Source organism: Xenopus laevis, chromosome 4S (genome assembly GCF_017654675.1).
Source record: "Xenopus laevis strain J_2021 chromosome 4S, Xenopus_laevis_v10.1, whole genome shotgun sequence".
Taxonomy (NCBI): Eukaryota; Metazoa; Chordata; class Amphibia; order Anura; family Pipidae; genus Xenopus; species Xenopus laevis.
The window spans coordinates 39,965,646-39,984,601 of record NC_054378.1 but is presented as its reverse complement, the minus strand read 5'-3'; the positions used below and the strand labels follow the sequence as shown (position 1 = coordinate 39,984,601).

General features: G+C 39.6%; 1 protein-coding gene across 1 annotated transcript; it reads right to left on the bottom strand.

The window, feature by feature from the left end:
- Window positions 1–7,799: 7,799 nt before the first annotated feature.
- On the bottom strand, window positions 7,800–17,796 carry LOC108715400 (RNA polymerase II degradation factor 1). The gene is made up of 2 exons (XM_018260491.2): window positions 17,383–17,796; window positions 7,800–10,165 (listed from the first exon to the last, which is right to left on the bottom strand). The coding sequence occupies exon 2, from the start codon at window positions 10,155–10,157 to the stop codon at window positions 8,223–8,225; it is 1,935 nt and encodes a 644-aa protein (XP_018115980.1). The 5' UTR covers window positions 10,158–10,165; window positions 17,383–17,796; the 3' UTR covers window positions 7,800–8,222.
- Between the last annotated feature and the right edge of the window lie 1,160 nt (window positions 17,797–18,956).

Here is an 18,956-nt window from a genome sequence, read left to right as displayed (position 1 = left end):
TGAGGAAGGGCATTTTGTAATATCTCCCTATTTTTCACATTCTGTCAAATAATGAAACATTTAAAATGTTTTACTTAAACATCATTGTTAAGCTCCCCATAGACGCGACGATTCTTCTTGCCGAACGACCGATTTTAGGGAAGCCCGACCAATCCTATTATAATCCAATTATCGTGCGGTTAGTGGGATTTGAACGATCGTACATCTTACGATTTTTCGGCTGACATCTGTCAGGAAATTGATCGGCCAGGTCAAAAAATCTTTGCCTGTCTTTTTAGTTGATGGTAAATTCGTACGATTGTATGATCGTTCTGAGAAGATTGTGGTCTCACGATTAGGATCTGATCTTTTAAAAATCTCAACATCTATGGCCAGCTTTAAACATTATAATTAATGTAGGAACAAGAGCACAGTCTGTTGCGCCACCTCATATCTTCTTTTGTTTAGGTGGCAGCCGATCGGGGGGACCCTGGCACAGTCCAACCCTGGTTTTAATTACTTAGCTACATAATTGTGAGCAGTTTTGTGTCTCTTACCCCAACAGACACAAACAGTCAAGCCTGGTACAAATAATGGAGCTCACCGCTTCTCCTTCTTATGAATTCCCTCTGCATTGATGTAACACTGACATCAACTTTACATACTCTCTGTGCAGAATAATTTTGACCACTTTAGAAGAGGCAGAGATCTCTCCAGAAATACTGTAAATACTGTACTGCGATAATACTGTGATAACAGAAAAATGCTTTTCATAGATTAAATATTTAAAGACGAATGGTGTGAAGTGAAAAGAAATAGTGAGTAAAAGGAGCCAGCACCCTTGTTTCCTTGAATTGATTCCCAAAAGATATACTACACAAATTTAAATGTTTAGTCATTCACAATGACACTGAATGCTTTAGTGTGTTGTACTCGAATGCACAGTAATGCAGTTTGAATGTGCTATGAATATATATTTAATATTATTATTAGAGCTTTTCTGAGTTGTATCTATTTATCAGAAGTTAATATCTGCATGCAATGTAGGCACACATGGTTGCTATTCAGGCTTAGTGACGATCTGATACATGATAAACGTTTGCAGCCCTTTACTGCTGTGTAATTACATCTGCTGTCTCCTTCTGCCACTTAGGTTAATACAATTTCCTCTCATTATTTTCTCTATATAATATTCAGCAAAATAAGATTAGCATTTTCTTGTTGCAATGTTGTTTAAAGGAAACCAGTGCTAATCCCAGAAATGACCCCTCTCTATTGCTCAGTGTAGTATTGACATTGTATTCATAGAGTCCTGAAAAGTGGAAAAAAAAGAAACTACCAGGACTTCGCAGAAATTTTACTTCAAGTGAAGTTGCTTATCTTCTGGATGGTGTAGAAAAGTTTGGGACCAACTGGAATAATATTTTGTGGTCATATCCATTTCTAAAGGGAAGAACAAATGTACATTTGTCCAAGAAATACAAACAGCTGAAAACAATACTATAAGATTCAAGATTCAGTATCAAAGACCTAGACAATTTTAACATACCAGAACAAAATGCCATGGGCAAAATAATTTGAGCATTAAAAGCTAGTTCAAAATGCATTAAATCTATGGGAATATTTCTATAATTAGAATTCTTTGTATTTCATACAAATAACAGGAAAATAAGTAAACTATAGACAAATTATATATCAAACAAAAAAGTCCAGACCACTTGCTTAATGAAATAAAAAAGATTTTTACCAAGCAAGAAATTGCAACGTTTCGAAGCTCCCGCTTCTTTATCAAGCATAAATGATTACAATGACATCACATCCTATATAGGGTCATAGGCATAAGTTCCGCCCACACACATATGTAGAATAATTAAACATAACCCCCTGGTATCACATAACATCACCCAGAATGAGCATAATTAAGCATTGCTGGCATAATTCTTATAAACATCAGGTTATGCATCAAGTAAATAGTAACAATTAAGTAACAATATCATATATTAGTTTTCACTCAGATTATCGAAACAATGTAACAAATAGGATATGTATTATCAATCAGTCCCAAAGTTACCCCATCTCACTCAATGGTTGTAACATACTCATATAAACGCATATAAATCATATTCTCTATTGAGTCCCTTTGGATGTAGTGTTTGTAGTGTATGGATCCAAAATTTCTCCCTTTTCTGGAGTTGCTGGAGTCTGTTGCCCCCCCGGCGTGGGGGGGCAACAGACTCCAGCACAAGAAACCTCAAGGTTGCTACCGAATTCCGTGCTGCATGAAAGTGCGCCGGAACAGGTAATTTCAATACCTCCTTTCTAATAGTTGATTTGTGCTGGCTTATCCTGTCACGTATAGGTTGAATGGTCTCCCCTATGTAGGCCAGCCCGCAGGGACATTTCAGCATGTAAACCACATACTCAGTGTCACAAGTGTAAAGATCTTGTATTTCGAATTTCCGCCCTGTGTGGGGATGGGTAAAGGCATTTGTACGTATGACGCTAGAACACTGATTGCATCTACCACAAGGGTACATGCCATTTCTCAGGGGTGCTAAAGTCCTCTGCGGGTTGGTCCGAGTGGTACCTAAATCTGCCTTAACAAGTCTGTCCCTCAGACTCCTTGGGCGCTTATACGACAGGAGGGGGGGTGTTTTAAATTCCAAAATATCAGCATAGGCTTTTTGCAGTAATGGCCAGTGTTTGTAGATAATATGATGTATCTTACGTGCACTTGGGTGATAAGTATGCACAAACGGTATACGTCTTTTTTGTGACACCTCTGGCACCTTTCCCTGTATAATGGAATCTCGATGAAGCTCTCTAACCCTTGCTACTTCCTGGTTAAGCATTGCATTCGGGTACCCCCTCTGTGTAAATTTAGTTGTCATCTCAGTCAGGCGTTCAGTGAGATTTTCCTCCTCTGAAACTATTCGTTTGACGCGTAATAGTTGTGACCTGGGGAGAGAGGAAATGTTAGCCCTCGGATGTGAGCTATCAAACCGTAATAAATTGTTCTTGTCAGTAGACTTGACATACAAATCGGTATGTAACTGTCTGCCTTTACGGTACACTGTAGTGTCGAGAAATGTAACCCTTTCCTCACTGTGCGTGTATGTGAATTTTATGGTTGGGATACATGTATCCAAGTATGATTTAAACTCCAATAGGGATCCAGCGTCACCCCTCCATACTACCAACAAATCGTCGATATAGCGCCACCATTTCAGGCAATGTCTCTCGAATGATTCATGCGTGTAAACATATGTATCTTCAAAATGGTTCATGAAGATGTTGGCGTAGGTAGGGGCGACGTTGGATCCCATTGCGGTCCCCTGTAGCTGGAGATAAAACTTATCCTGGAACAAGAAATAATTCTTATGTAAGACAACAGATAGAAGCTCCATAAAAAAGTTAATTTGTATAGCATCATACTCTGAGTTCTCCAACACAGAATGGACCGCCGCCATGCCCAACTCGTGGGGGATGGAGGTGTACAGGCTACTTACATCTAAGGCTGCCAATATTATTCTCTCTTCTCCTAGATCTAAGTTCTGTGCTCACCAATATATATATATATATATATTTGGTGAGCGCACTCTTATTGGATTTTATTAGAGGTGGGTGCCTTGGTCAAGGTTTCTGGTACATAGTAGTAAATGGACCCGCACTCCAATGTTTTTCGTGAAAAAAGTGATACATTTTATTCACAGATGCATATCCAATGTTTCGGTCCACACTGGGACCTTTCTCAAGGATGAGACCGTAACGTTGGATATGCATCTGTGAATAAAATGTATCACTTTTTTCACGAAAAGTGCGGGTCCATTTACTACTATATATATATATATATATATATCTATATATATATATCTATATATATATATATATATATATGTGTGTCTTAAGAAGCCGCACTTCCAGGCATTATGCTGAATAAAAGGAATATTTCAAATAAAAAATAATAAATATTATGTTCCTATAATAAATAATTCCTTTTATTGACAATATGTCTAGCCCCATTGAATATAAAAAAATTTCTTTGCTCTTTTGAGAAATGGATTTCAGTGCAGAATTCTGCTGTAGCAGCACTATTAACTGATTCCTTTTGAAAAAAATTTTTTTCCCATGACAGTATCCCTTTAAAATTTGAGACCACAGTCCCGGTTTCTCTGCCTTCTCCATCTTTGTGGTGTCCCAGGGATAGAAAATACTAGGCAGTAGAGATTGGGACAACTCCATCTTCTACTATTTCATTTTCCTTCCATTTTCATGAATTCGAGCAGACTGATTTAACATTTTTATCCTATTAATTAATGGTCACATTATATTACATCATTACATCAGCCTAATCAACTCAACTGCTAAGATATTTATGACTATTTATTTAGCACTACACTTTATAACACTAAAGTTCTATTAATTAATCACTCATTTTAAATATGGTTTAAAGTTCTTCTCAGTGTTGTAACCAAATTAATTGACCTCTATTAACTGATTTAAGACCAACAAGATTGATGTTATGGAGTGGCCAGCCTAATCCCAGACTTTAAAGGAGAATTTAACCCTAAAATTAATTATGGTTAAAAATGCAATATTTTATATACTGAACTTATTCCACCTGACTGTTTCAGCTTCTCAAAAGCAGCAAGACTTGTCACAGGGGGTTATCATCTTGAAAAGTGTTTGCAACACTCACATGCTCAGTGGGCTCTGAGCAGCTGTTGAGAAGCTAAGCTTAGGGGTTGTTGCAAATTATCAAGCAGAGAATATGGTTGGCCTGTAATATAAGTTGATGCTACAGGGCTGATTATTAAATTCTGATAATAATTGCACTAGTTTCGGGTGTTGCCATGTAATAATTATCTGTATTAATTACTGATCAGCCTTTTATTATTACATTTATATTATGTGTACTGTATAGTTTGAGTCAGTCCCTAAGCTCAGTAAGTGACAGCAGCACAGAGCATGTGCCGTGAATCAGCAGAAAAGAAGATGGGGAGCTACTGGGGCATCTTTGGAGACACAGATCTTTACTGCTAAAGGGCTGTGGTTGCCTTGAACTGGTACAGAAGCCCAAAACATAATGTTCAACATTTCTAGCTACTTCTTTAGTTAAGCTTTAGTTCTCCTTTAATCCAATATAAAACATTTGGGGTGACACAAAAAATGCTGTTTCTGAGACTAAACCAAGAAATGTATGTTTAATGTAATTCAATCATCCTGGGCTGGAATTCCTGTTCACGGGTGCCAGAAGTTGGTGGACTCCATGCAACACAGAATGGCAGCAGTTCTCAGAAACACTGCTTATGCAACTAAATATAAATTCAATGATTCAAAGGAAAGCAGTTTTTCAGTTTATACAGTGATTATTTGAGTTTGTGCAGACCTTGCTATTTTTTTTACAGCCTAATACTGACAATTTTCTTCACTTCCTGTAAAGGAATAACACAAATTTAATACATTTTTCTTCATGTTTTGATTTGGAAAAGAATGTGCAGTGTTCCAATGCATTTGTGTGTCTGGAAATAAAAGCTGTTGGATTCTGAGCTTTATTCACTTCTTCAAAACACATAGCTATTATTCTGAATGTATGCTATTATTCTGATTATTCTGATGTCATCAGTTATAAACAGTGAGTTCTGATGTCATTTCTGTCACATGACTCATTGAAATTTGTGTATTATAATAAAGTACCCCCAGTTGCAAAATATGAGGTTATTAGAAGTTACCGGCCTTCGGCCTTGTGTTTTTATATGGTCATGAAACTCCTCGGTAACTTATAATATCCTTATATTTTACAAGAGGGGGTACTTTATTCACTATATATACAGAGAGAGACCACCTACTGTATCTACATTAGGCAAAGAAACAGTGATTAATTACTGCTTATATATCATTCGGTGATGGACTTTATGCTAGCATTACTCTGGGTTGCTAGTCCTTTCAGATAAATTTACATAAGGTTATTCATGAACATTCTGAAGAATGCTTTTTAACGGGGTCCCCTTTATCACTATATGGTTTTCACACTTTTTCTGGCTGTTTTTGTTCCAAAACACCAGCACTGGAAAGGCATGGGACACCACTGTTTGTTACTTTAGAAACTGCAGTTCACAGATCATTTAAAGTTTTTTGGATACAGTGTGTTCTCTTGCTCTGTGCCTTAAAGGGTAAGTCAAACCTAAAATAAACATTTGCCTAATAAAAGAAAACATAATTCAAAACAACTTTTCAATATTCATGTATAAAGAAATTCAAGGTCTCTTAAAGATATTTGTAAAAACAATAGCTATCGAAAGCAGCATTTGTTTAACTCCTGGTTATTTTTTTTTAACAACGTTGCAAAAGTCTTCTTTCCCCATCAAAGTCAGGTCTCTTTCATTAGGCAAAAATGAATTTTTCGGGTTGACATTCCCTTTAAAATGTTTGTCATTTGATTATTAAAATGATTTAATCATTTTTATTAAAGAATTTACACGACAGCTACCTATATTCTACTCTAGTTCTACCTTACAACATGTCTTGCACTTCCAAAGCTCTATCCTTGAAATATATTTAATATTAGGGATGGGAAACTTTTTAAAACATATATTTTAATACTTGCCCTATATTTTACAAAAAATGCTGTTCTCCATGCAAGACTGGCAAAGCAATCACTATGGGAAAGCATTTGATGCTATGCTGTGATGTCACCGAACAGCCACAAACAGTGTCACAATGTCACTTCCTGTCTATACTTGATGTGTAGGCAGCTTGCAGCCAGTTGTCTAGCTTTTATGTTGCAGGGGTGCTTGCTCTTGCCCAGTGTAAGATCACGTTTTAGTTTAGTAAGCCAATTATATAGGATCTTAATTATGTTTTAATCCAGGGGTGCCAAAAATGTTAGATCAGGATCTACCAGTAGATCTTTCTTGTCTAAATCACCCTCCTATTTTCATGCAGATATTTATTATGTTAAAGAGATACAGCAGAATTTTGCACTGAGCAAACAGATTTTTTTATATTCAATTTTAAAATCTGACATGGGGCTAGACATTTTGTGAATTTCCCAGCTGCCCCCAGTCATGTGACTTGTGCCTGCACTTTAGGAGAGAAATGCTTTCTGGCAGGCTGCTGTTTTTCCTTCTCAATGTAACTGAATGTGTCTCAGTGAGACATGGGTTTGTACTATTGAGTGTTGTTCTTAGATCTACCAGGCAGTTATCTTGTGTTAGGGAGCTGTTATCTGGTTACCTTCCCACTGTTCTTTTGTTTGGCTGCTGGGGGGGAAAAGGGAGGTGATATCACTCTAACTTGCAGTACAGCAGTAAAGAGTGATTGAAGTTTATCAGAGCACAAGTCACATGACCAGGGGTAGCTGGGAAATTGACAAAATGTCTAGCCCCATGTCAGATCTCAAAATTTAATATAAAAAAAATCTGTTTGCTTTTTTGAGAAATGGATTTCAGTGCAGAATTCTGCTGGAGCAGCACTATTAACTGATTCATTTTGGGAAAAAAATTTCCCATGACAGTATCCTTTTAAGGTAACATAACAAATAGTTGTTTGTTAAAGATTTCAATACAAATTCTTTCATAAATCAATGTAAATATTTAAGGAATATTATCCACGGAACAAAATGCTAACAGTGCTTTTATGAATGTAGATCATAATGGGGCAATATAAAGCACCCCTTACATTAGTTAAGTATTGGCACTCCTGTTTTAACCTGTATCATCTAATCTACTATTAACACTTTTTCTACATACTTCACACAATTCCAACTCACTGCTTGTCCAACAGTGAATACTGATATAAAAGAAACGCCAACACCAAAAGGGGGTAAATATGATTATTTTATTTCTGGAAAACAGGTGTATCGTTTCATTCTTTAAAGACAGTTTAATCAGAACATTGGGGCTTTATGCTCACTGCACTTTGCCAATGTTGATGGTAAATGTTCGTGGTGCTTCTTTAAAACAGGAGACATTTTGGAAAACAAATTAAGAATTGTCCTGTTCAGTGAAAAGTTAGAAAACATTAATATAAATAGGACATTTATTCTGGAAATGACACAGCATTGAACTGGCAAGGACAGTGCGATTGCTTCACGGAAGAACCTGCATGAGCTTCAGCTCTTTTGTCTCGCAAGCATTTGCATGAGGCTTTTGGTCACTGAAAATAGATACAGTGCATCAAAACAGGGACATTTTGGCTCCTTCCACCTTTGATAAAAAGAAAAAAAACAAAAACACATGCGCTTATTCATTACACACTTCAATTTCATGGTTTTCACTTTGCCCATTTAGCTCACTAATTGCATGGTTAGAACCAATTTCTAGATTTTCGAAATTTTCTTTCACCTTAATTTCCTCTTTGCTTGGCAGGCCATTAAGGGTCACATGGTTATCTACTATTTGAACATTAGAATGAATTTTCTCATCTACAGATTCTTCAGCAAGTGTTGCATGGCTTTCTATTTTATCTTTGACGAGGGACTGGGGAGCTGAACCACTGATATCTGCAGTCGAGGGATTTGAAACGTTATCTTGTTCAGCCACTGGACTTGAGGCAGTATGGTTGCCATCTGTTGGTTCTTGACTCAAGGTTTCCTGAACCACATCTACTACTGCTTTGTTCTCTTCCTCCATACTTTTCTCCTGCTCTACTACTGATTGTTTGTCAGAGCTCTGGTCTTCCAATTTCTTATCATGGGCATTAGGTTCCAAACGGATGGAGAGCTCTGCTGCACTGTCCTGTAAAGTTTGCAGAGGTGTAACTTCACTTGGAATCTCTGTGCAAGTTTCTTGCTCCGCTGAGGTCAATTTTGGTGGATCATTAGATACAATATCAGATGCCCGGGAACACAAGACTTCTGATTCCTTATTGTCAAAAGTTGAAGATACTTGGTTTGCATTAGTTTTCTTGTCATGAGCAGGTTGCTCAGGCACTTCTGATGTTTTTGGTTGCTGTTGCTCATCTTCTTGGGCAACTTGCTTGGTTTCATTCTCACACACTTTGTCAGTCTCTGATTGAGATTGCTGCAGTACTTCAGATGTTACTGGCTCAGCTACATGATCAGGATCTTCTGGTCCTGCCACAGACTCTAACTCCTGTGGGGCTGATTCAGGATCCACTGCTTCCTTCTCATTTGCAGGCTCTATGGTTAAAGGCATATATGCCTGTGGATGCTCTAGAGATTCTATTTCTGTGTTTACCGTGTCTGCTAAAGGCACTAACTGCTCAGCTACTGGTTCAGGAGAAGCCAACACAGGCAACTCTTTATGCTCTTCTGCCGCTGCATTTGGTGGAGGGATCTGCACAGGCTCTGGAATTTCATGCTCAGGTAATGGACTCTGGCCTTCTAAAGACTGCTTTGACTCTTCTTCTGATTTGCAGATCTCTGCCACCTTTGAAGTGCTCTTCGTTATTGAAGGTTCTGGCATAATTACAGGTGCAGTAACTTTGTCATGGATATCTGTTTGAGTGTTTGTTACTACTTCAAGAACCTCTTCAGACAAGGGAACATCATTCTCAGATATGGTACTCTCAGTGACCAATTGGTTTTCTTTTTCAACAGTTAGTGTTGATGCAGGTTGAAGTTCCTCATCTGCTTCCTTCACTGTAGCTTCTTGTAAGTGTTCAACTTGCTGCACAATCGCCTGCTGCTCTACACCACTGCTTTGTTTCACTTCTGGCTCTGCTACAGCAGCACATGGAGGATCACTGGACAAATCCAGATTCTTGTTTGGTTGCTCCTTTTCGGTCTTCTCTGGCTCCAGTGATGGTGGTGCTTTTTGTGTTATGTTGCTACGGTCCACTTTTGCCACTTCACTTGACTGTCCCTGCACAGAACTTGAGCAATTGCTTTCTGTTTTTTCTTGTGGTGTTTCCACAGGTTCGGCTCTATTTGATTCTAGATTGTTTCCTAGATTGTTGTCTGGCACTGGGCCTGCATTTTGCTCATCTTTGCTGGGTTCATCTGGTTTTGTTTCTATATCTGATTGCTTCTCCACCTGAGGTTTTTGTTCCTCACTGGTACCATTGCCGACAGGTTTATCAGGCTGAGGTGCATCTTTTTGCTCACTTTGGGTCTCTGTTTCTTTTTGTTCCACTTCCGTTGTTTCAGTTGACTCTCCATCTTTACCGGCACCAAGACAATATGACTTTTTCTTTTTACTAAATTTTGCTCCCATGTTTGATTCTGCATGAAAATAGAAACAGTATGTTACAACACATTATATGACTTTTGTGTTACAAACATTCACAACATCAAACCCTTTCTTCCACACCACAAATAAGGATGTTACTACTCACACACACACGCACTGTCAAAAATAATAACATTGCAGTCTCATAATACACTATTTAGCAGTTATCTTGTCATTTACTTTATCATACTAGTCAGACCCGGGTTTGTGGAGAGGCCACCAAGGCCGTGCCTAGGGCAGCAGAATTTTAGGGGGCGGCATGCTGCCCAACCACACCCACATTGGTTCAGAAACACTGGGGATCCGCAGAGATACAATTGTTTTTAAAATTTCCCGTGCACCAATTCCTATTGCTCCGGTCCCAATTATGAAAATAAAGGGAATTAAGGGGAGGGAGGCGACAAATGGCAGCGGGCCTAGGGGCGCCCGCTATGTAAATCATAGCCCAGGAACACGTCAGTATCAAGTAGGTGCTGCACCTGCAATATCCCTCCTCAAAGCCGCCCCCAGCCCCGCAAACCTTGGTGCGGCTGACACTACTAACATATCTTCCATGTTGCTTCAGTGACGCTGAGCTGGGGGCGGAGCGATCCTTCCTAAGGCTGAAGTCTTGTTTTTATTCGTAATTAGCCTATGGAAGGATCGTGCCGCCCCCAGCCCAGCATCACTGAAACAGCACCAAAGATCTTTTAGCAGTGTCGGAGGGTCGGGTTCATGCAGGTTTTTCGGGCTGGGGGTGGCTTTGAGGGGAACTATTTCGGGTGCAGCACATATTTGATACTGACACGTTCCTATGATTTTAATAGGAACGTGTCAGTATCGCTTTAAGATTAAGCAGACAGTGGAATAGGGCATACAGTCAAATGAAAAAGTTTGGGAACCCCTCTTATTTCTTTGGAGTTTTATCATTGGCTAAGCTTTCAAAGTAGAAACTTCCTTTTATTATATAACATGCTGTATGGAAACAGTAGTATTTCAGCAGTGACAAAGTTTGGATTAACAGAAATAAATTTGGGCACCCCAACTGAGATATTACATCAATACTTAGTTGAGCCTCCTTTTGCAAATGTAACAGCCTCTAGACGCCTCCTATAGCCAATATCCAACCCCTGTGTAACTTCAACTTTGTGACTGATGCTTGAACATTATCCTGAAGAATTTGTTGATATTGGGTTGAATTCACCTCACCCTTGACAGCACCCCAGTCCCTGAACTAGCCCCACAGCATGATGAAACCTCCATCAAATTTGACAGTAGGTAGCAGGTGTTTTTCTTGGAATGCGGTGTTCTTCTTCCGCCATGCAAAGTGATTTTTGTTATGACCAAATAACTCAATTTTGTTATCTCATTAGTCCAAAGCACTTTGTTCCAAAATGACTGAGGCTTATCTAAATGATCTTTTGCATACAACAAGCGATGTTTGTGGCATGAGTGCAGAAAGGACTGCTTTCTCCTCACTCTTCCCTATAGATGTTCTTTATGCAAATTGTGCTTAATTGTAGAACAATGTACAGATACATCTGCAGCAAGATGTTCTTGCAGGTCTTTGGAGGTGATCTTTGGGTTGTCTGTAACCATTCTTACAATCCTCCACATATGCCACTCCTGTATTTTTCTTGGCCTGCCAGACCAGGGTTTTACATCAGCTGTGCCTGTGGCCTTCCATTTCCTGGTTACATTCCTTACAGCTGAAACTGACAGTTTAAACCTCTGAGATAGCTTTTTGTAGCCTTACCCTAAACCATGATACTGTACAATCTTTGTTTTCACATCTTTTGAGAGTTGCCCATGTTGTCACTCTTCAGAGGAGAGTCATGGTAAGGTCACACCGGGCGTTTTGGGGAGATTTGGTTGTCTGGCGACTAATCGCCTCAAAGACCAATCTCCCCAAATGCCTTCCCTCACTCTGCACTGGCTAAAATGAAAAATTTCTGGCGCTAATCACACGCAGTGATTCGTTTTCCATAGTCTCCCGAAGTTTCCTCATGAGGCAACTTCGGGCAACTTTGGAAAACGAATCGCCGCATGTGATTAGCGCCGGCAATTTTTCATTTTAGCCAGTGCAGAGTGAGGGAAGGCATTTGGGGAGATTGGTTGCTGCAAAATTGAGGCGATTAGTCGCCAGGCGACCAAAAACGCCCAGTGTGACCTTACCCTCAAACAGAAGCACAACTTGCAATTGGCCACTTTAAATACCTTTTCTCATGATTGGACACACCTGCCTATGAAGTTCAAGGCTTAACAAGCTAATCCAACCCCCGAATCGTTTGTGAAAGATTCACAAACCGAACCCTAATTTGCATATGCAAATTAGGGGTGGGAAGGGAAAAAAATTTACTTCCTTGTTTTGTGACGAAAAGTAACGCGATTTCCCTCCCCACCCCTAATTTGCATATGCATATTAGGATTCGGTTCGGCCAGGCAGAAGGATTTGGCCGAAATCCGAATCCTGCTGAAAAAGACCAAATCCTGGCCGAATCCTGGATTCGGTGCATCCCTATTTCAAGTAAGCAAAATTACAAGGGTACCCAAATTTTTGGACAGCCAGTTTTTCACATTTGATTTAATCTCATACAACTGAATACTGCGTCACTAAAAATATTTGTTCAGAAAACATCCCAGTACTCTGATGTTCCTGGGAAATGAAAGACATACCACTTTTATCTTTTTTGTTGAAAGTGGAGTAAATGATTATGCAGGCTGAGAGGGGTTCCCAAACTTTTTCATATGACTGTATTTTCACAAACAATACATGAACTGTAAGTTATTTTGGAGCCCTCTGAAACAAGAAACACTTGTAATTTGAAATCAGGACTCAATTACATTCACATTTGAAACAGCAAACCGGGAATATGCAACAATTTGCAAACACAAATACAATTCCTTTAAAGGACCCCTGAGAATACTCTCACATTTAGTATTTTCTTTTCCCAGTGTCATATTTGATAATAATCTCTAGCTTGTATTTGTTTCTAAAAAGAGAGATGTGAGCAAAAAACATAGCCTGGTTCATTTTCATTCTCTTAGTTGTTGTTGAACTACATTTTCCAACGTTCATGGACAGTTGTAAACAGATGAAAAGGATGAACAGTTAACCATACAGAAGAAACTTAATTGTTCCCTAAGTAATAGAAAATAACAGATATATGTGGGAATATTCTCTCTACTGAGCCTGACATACTGGAAGATTAGTGTGCAGTATCCTATAAACATTATGCGATATGTAGGAATAACATATCCTTTAAGAAGGGTCATTGACATAAAATTCCTCTTGAAGGGCTGAAAAAATGTAACCCCCCCCCCCCGCATTCTTTCATAAGCATCCCTTTTTAAAGTGATCGTGGATCTTCTACTTTCAAACTTAATTATAGTGTAGACAAGGTTTTTATTATTAAGTGCCTGCCAAGAGGGGAAAACATGTAATGCTACACCTTCTGAATACAAGAAAGGACAAAATATATTAGGAATATGCTGTAAAAGTGCATCATAACAGAGACGAATACCCCCTTTTACATATGCTCATTCAGTTGAGCTTTTAATTGCCAAAAATATATTTTATAAGAGCAAGCCACAGTTAGGACTTGCTTTAAATCTGATGAATCATGATAATCTGTCTCTTCACGGGGACTATTCCCTAACCCCTTTAGTAATTGCCACTCCCTCACCTTGTTCTATATAGACGGGCTTTCCAGGAAATCTGTGCACCCAGGGTCCTTTCAGCCCCCAATACCACTAGGGCTACCACCTTTTCTGGAAACAAAAACCGGCCTTCTTGTATATTTATCTTTTATCCCTATTAATAACATTGGGATCATAATAATTTTTCAGACAGGTAAAATACCGGCCAGGAGGAAACCCTAAATACCACCCTGAGGGGCAGTTAATTCACTCTAGCAACCAGTCAATGGTTTGAATGAGAGACTGGAATATGAATAAGAGAGGACCTGGACAGATAAGTAAAAAAAAGTAAAAATAAAATTGTAGCCTCAGAGAGCAAATAGCTTTTTGTCTGCCAGGTTCAGTGACCCCCACTAAAAAGATGGAAAAGGCAGAACAGGAAGGAAAATAATTAATAAACTATACAAAATAAACAATGAAGTTGCTAGGAATAGGGCATGCTATAACATACTAAAAGTTAACCACCCCTTTAAAGTAAAAAAAAGAGGGGTCTTTTTTTCCCCTTTAAAGCCAAAAGTTGACATAAGCCAAAGAGGCTAAATAGATGGAATAACAGATTATAGTATGTAAAGAAAACAGACTAGGAGAATAGAGGTTGAGTGAGGAGATGGAGAATAATAGTACTGAGAGTGGCCCCTGGTCTAAGGTTTTTGGGTGGGCCCCTGGTGTCCCAGTCCAAAACTGGGGGGATAGAAGGTGACCCACAAGAACGCGCGGCAGGGGATGACGGGTGACCAGCGATTATGTGGCCCTCGCCCCTGAAAAAGCACTGGTTGCGCTTACTTCATCACAGGTATAGAGTTAGAGAATGAATCAAGTCAACCAAAATGGCATCCTAAAAAGCAGCCCTCATGTCTAATTTTTAAGTACATGATACAAATGCAGTTGTGCCACAGATTGTATCTTTCCTACTAAAACAAGAAATGGAGGCCCAGCAACAAGGTTGAACCACTCCCATTAATGGCCGTGTTGCGTAAAGGGGTAGTTCACCTTTAAATTAATTGTTAGCTTGATGTAGAGAGGGATATTCTGAGACAATTTGCATTTGGTTTTTATTATTTGTGGTTTTTGAGTTATTTAGCTTTTTGTTTAGCAGCTCTCCAGGTTGCAATTTCAGCCATCTGTTGCTAGGGTCCAAATTCCCCTGGCAACCATGCATAGACTGAAATATGAATAGGAGAGGCCTGAATAGAAAGAGGAGTAATAATAAGTATCAATAACAATACATCTGTAGCCTTACAGAGCATTTGTTTTGTAGAAGGGGTCAGCGACGCCCATTTTGAAAGTGTCAGAAGAAAAATAACTATAAAATATAAATAATGAAGACCAATTAAAAAGTTGCTTACAATTGGTCAATCTATGGTATACTAAAAGTTACTTTAAATGTGAACCACCCCTTTAAGTGACTAGTAGGAGGCCTAAAACACATTTTCCATGTAAGGAAAGTCTGTGCTAGCTAGGATGGCCACTTCATCCCTTTAAATGTTTCTGGGTCTCCCCAGTGTTTCTGGGCTACAGACAGATTCCACTACGCATTAAAACTTCATTATATGTTCAGTATTGCTGGGAGTTATCCAATGGCATTTGGGGACTTTCCATTGCAAACAGTAACCCCCCCTCCCCCAATGACACATGCAATTTTTAGATTAGCAGAATAATGCTCTTGCAAGTGTCCCTCCAATAATATAAATAGACCCTGCTGGTCCAGTCCATTGATGTTAGAGGGGCAATTGCAAACATTTTGTTGCCCTTGCAACAAGCTGTAAATTGTGCAGACAGCAAAGTATTGGCAATTGGCCCTGTGTTGCACTTCCCTACGTGGAGCTTTCTCAGCCCTGCAATTCAACAACTTCACGCACAGAGATGCTAAAAGTCGCTCTGTGTGTGCACTGACAGACTCATGCCGTATCCATGTTGGGTAAGGACAGTGGCAAAGGCAAACGGATAGAAAATGGTCAAATGTCATTCATTACGTTTCACAGAAGGAAAGCCTCTCTCACTTAAAACTGGTCATTTGATGACAAAAAAAAACCTTTTATTTGTGCGCTGCTTGGACAGATACACTTAAAATGGTACTCAGTTAGGGTTGCCACCTTTTCTGGAAAAAAAAATACCGGCCTTCCTATATATTTATCTTTTTTCCCTATTAATAATATTGGGATCAACTATCATTTTTACCGGCCAGGAGGCAACCCTACAGTGATGTTACTGGTCCTTTAGCACTAGACACACATGAAATCCTCGCGCTACATAGCTAAATGGCAATTAAAGTAGATGCATGCTGCATTGGCAGAAACCTGCTCTGTTTGCAAAATGATTCCAAATGAATCAGCAGGTGGATTTAATGTGTCCTTTTACCAATATAAATATATAACACACTTCAGTATATGTCCTGCTGATGCTCTCTAGGTATTCACAGAATAGCATCTACCTACAATGTCTAGACATAAAGTAGTAACTCAATTCTAAACATCAATATTCAGCTCTCAAGTAATGCCCTTCTTGGCTTGAGTTCATATAACACCCACATAACTGGAGTTTTCACAGATGGATTTATGTACCAGATGGGGGCAGTAGATAGATCTCTAGACTGCTAGAGGCATCAGCTCTGCACATGGGGTTAATATGGAACAATAGGAATGGATGGCATTCATTAACACTCCTCAGCATCCACAATGAGAGGAATGGGGGGTGCAGGGTTGGTGCAGACCCCAGTGCCTGGCAATAAACGGGTTAAGATTATTTGAAAGAAGCAGAATTAAGACATCTGATCCAGCAGATTCAGTGGCTTAATTGTAATTACTATACATATACATGGAGGAGGAGGAAATTGCAGGGTAGATTAGGTTATCGGTCACGCATGTGCTACTCCTCTTACCAACCATCTACCCATAAAAGGGTGTAACAATCCCTCAAAAGAACAGGATCTTTTATATTTAACTGTATGATTCAGCCCTCCATTAAATCCCAGCTGTATAGCCCCCCCCCCAAACTTATTTAATGGAGGGGAAGCCAAGAAACATATGGGAGGAACAGTGCTTCAGCTTGGATTAAAGGGAAAGTGTCCCAGATCATGCATAAAGAGACACTAGGGTGGAGGCTTTTAAAGGGTTGACTGAACAGTTGAAATGCTTTAAACCAGGGATATACCCCAACCTGCAGCCCTCCAGCTGCAACCTTTTAAGAAGAGCTGCATTTGTACAGCAGGAGGGAAGCAGGTTGCGCCCATTTATCTCAACCAAAAACGGCAGATTATTGAAGTCAATTAAATGTAGGATATAAACTCCACAAGGAATAGTAGAGTGTAAGTATAACAAGCACCCCCCCCCCAAGATAGTGTATACAGAAAAGTGCAGGTAGGAAGCCGGCACAATGAGACGAGCCCGGGCTGTGGTTTGTAGCGGAGACTGCAGTGGTGCAGGAGTCAGAACAAAGGAAGCAGCTGCGGGCTCTGATCTGCTCATCACACAACACAGCGCACATGGAGCTGCTCTAGACCATGGGCTCCTGGGCAGCCTGAGCCAGTACCTACCTTGTACTTGGGTTTGGAGTGAGGGATGCGGCAGAAGATCTCCACTCCTCGGCAGGGCTGGGCTGGAACTGAGAGCAAGATGGAGAGTGACAGATGCTCCCCTCTCAGAGGTACAATCTGGTGCTCCCCTTCCCCCTCCTCCTCTTCTTCGCCCTTTTACATACACTCCCCTCTCTGCATCTGCTGTATTGAAGCCCTCAGAACTAGCACAGGCTAGTCTCCTCTGGGTGACTACTCCATTTAAAGAGCCAACTGCTCTCTCCCAATGGCAGCCGCAGGGAATATATATGGTGCCTTTTTCTCACAATGATATGTTCTGTGTTATAGATCTGCATAGAATCCCATTCTTTATCTCTTTATCCTAATGATTATTTTCCCCTTGTGTCTCCACTCCTCTTCAGGTTACCCACAGGCTAGATTAACAATGCTAAACTAAAGGTGGAGCTCATTATCCCCCACATCAGGTGCTCACTGCTAGTCATGTAAGAGTTAACAAGAATGTAAAGTCCTATGCAGTTAATAAGCCATGCCTTTATTTCACTATAAGTGGTATTCCTACAACAAAAGGGGCAGAATGGGTTGGTGCAGCATGTGTTGAGCAATAAAATCACCAGATTCCAATAGTACCCTTTTATTTAATAGGAGTCCAGTTCCAGACTTCAATGATGTCATTAGGATCCTGAGCAAGCGGCACCCAATAAAGAGAAAAGTTATAACAGAGCTACAGAATTGCTGCATTCCTACTCTGATTCTGAACACACTAATGTAGTCATTGCATGCACAGCTGCCAGCAGTATTTTGCCCCTTTAACATTTTGCATATCCAAGATTCTAAAACCAAATCCACCTGTATAATAAATCATTCAACCAATCATTTTGTGCCAGGCTGCCAGTGAGCGTGACTGGGTTCTGCTATTCTGGGCAGACTAGACTCAGAACAAAGCCCTGCCTTGCAGCCCTGTAAATACAAGGGAGCTTTCATTTCTCATGAGACAATGTGGTCATCAAGAGAATGTCAATTTACAGTAATAAATACAGCCGCTGTGTTTAACACGTCTGGTTTTGTACTCACTCTTATGCAACCCTGACACCTCAAAGGTATATTCTGATTCATAATTTGTATTTTATTTATATATATATATATATATCTATATATATATATATATATATATATATATATATCTATATATATATATATATATATCTATATATATATATATATATATAATCTCCAATGATGACGGCACTCCATAATCAGCCAACCCGGACAACTAGGTAAATATTTCAAAGGTTTATTAGTGGACCAACGTTTCAATTCCACACAGGAATCTTCGTCAGGGTGAGAAAAGTGCCAAACACAGATAGCCAGTATATAAACAGAAAATGGCACCAAATACTCGTTGCTAGGGTGCCTAGCAACACATGTGAAGGAGAGAAAAGAGTGCAAAAGTGTTAGAGTAAGGAAGACACGCAAAAATCGTACAGTACCCCTTTACCTTATGTTCTGTGCGCATTCTGTGGGGATCGAGTCCAGTAATCAGGCCTGTAGTAGAGTCGGCGATGTCCCATATAACC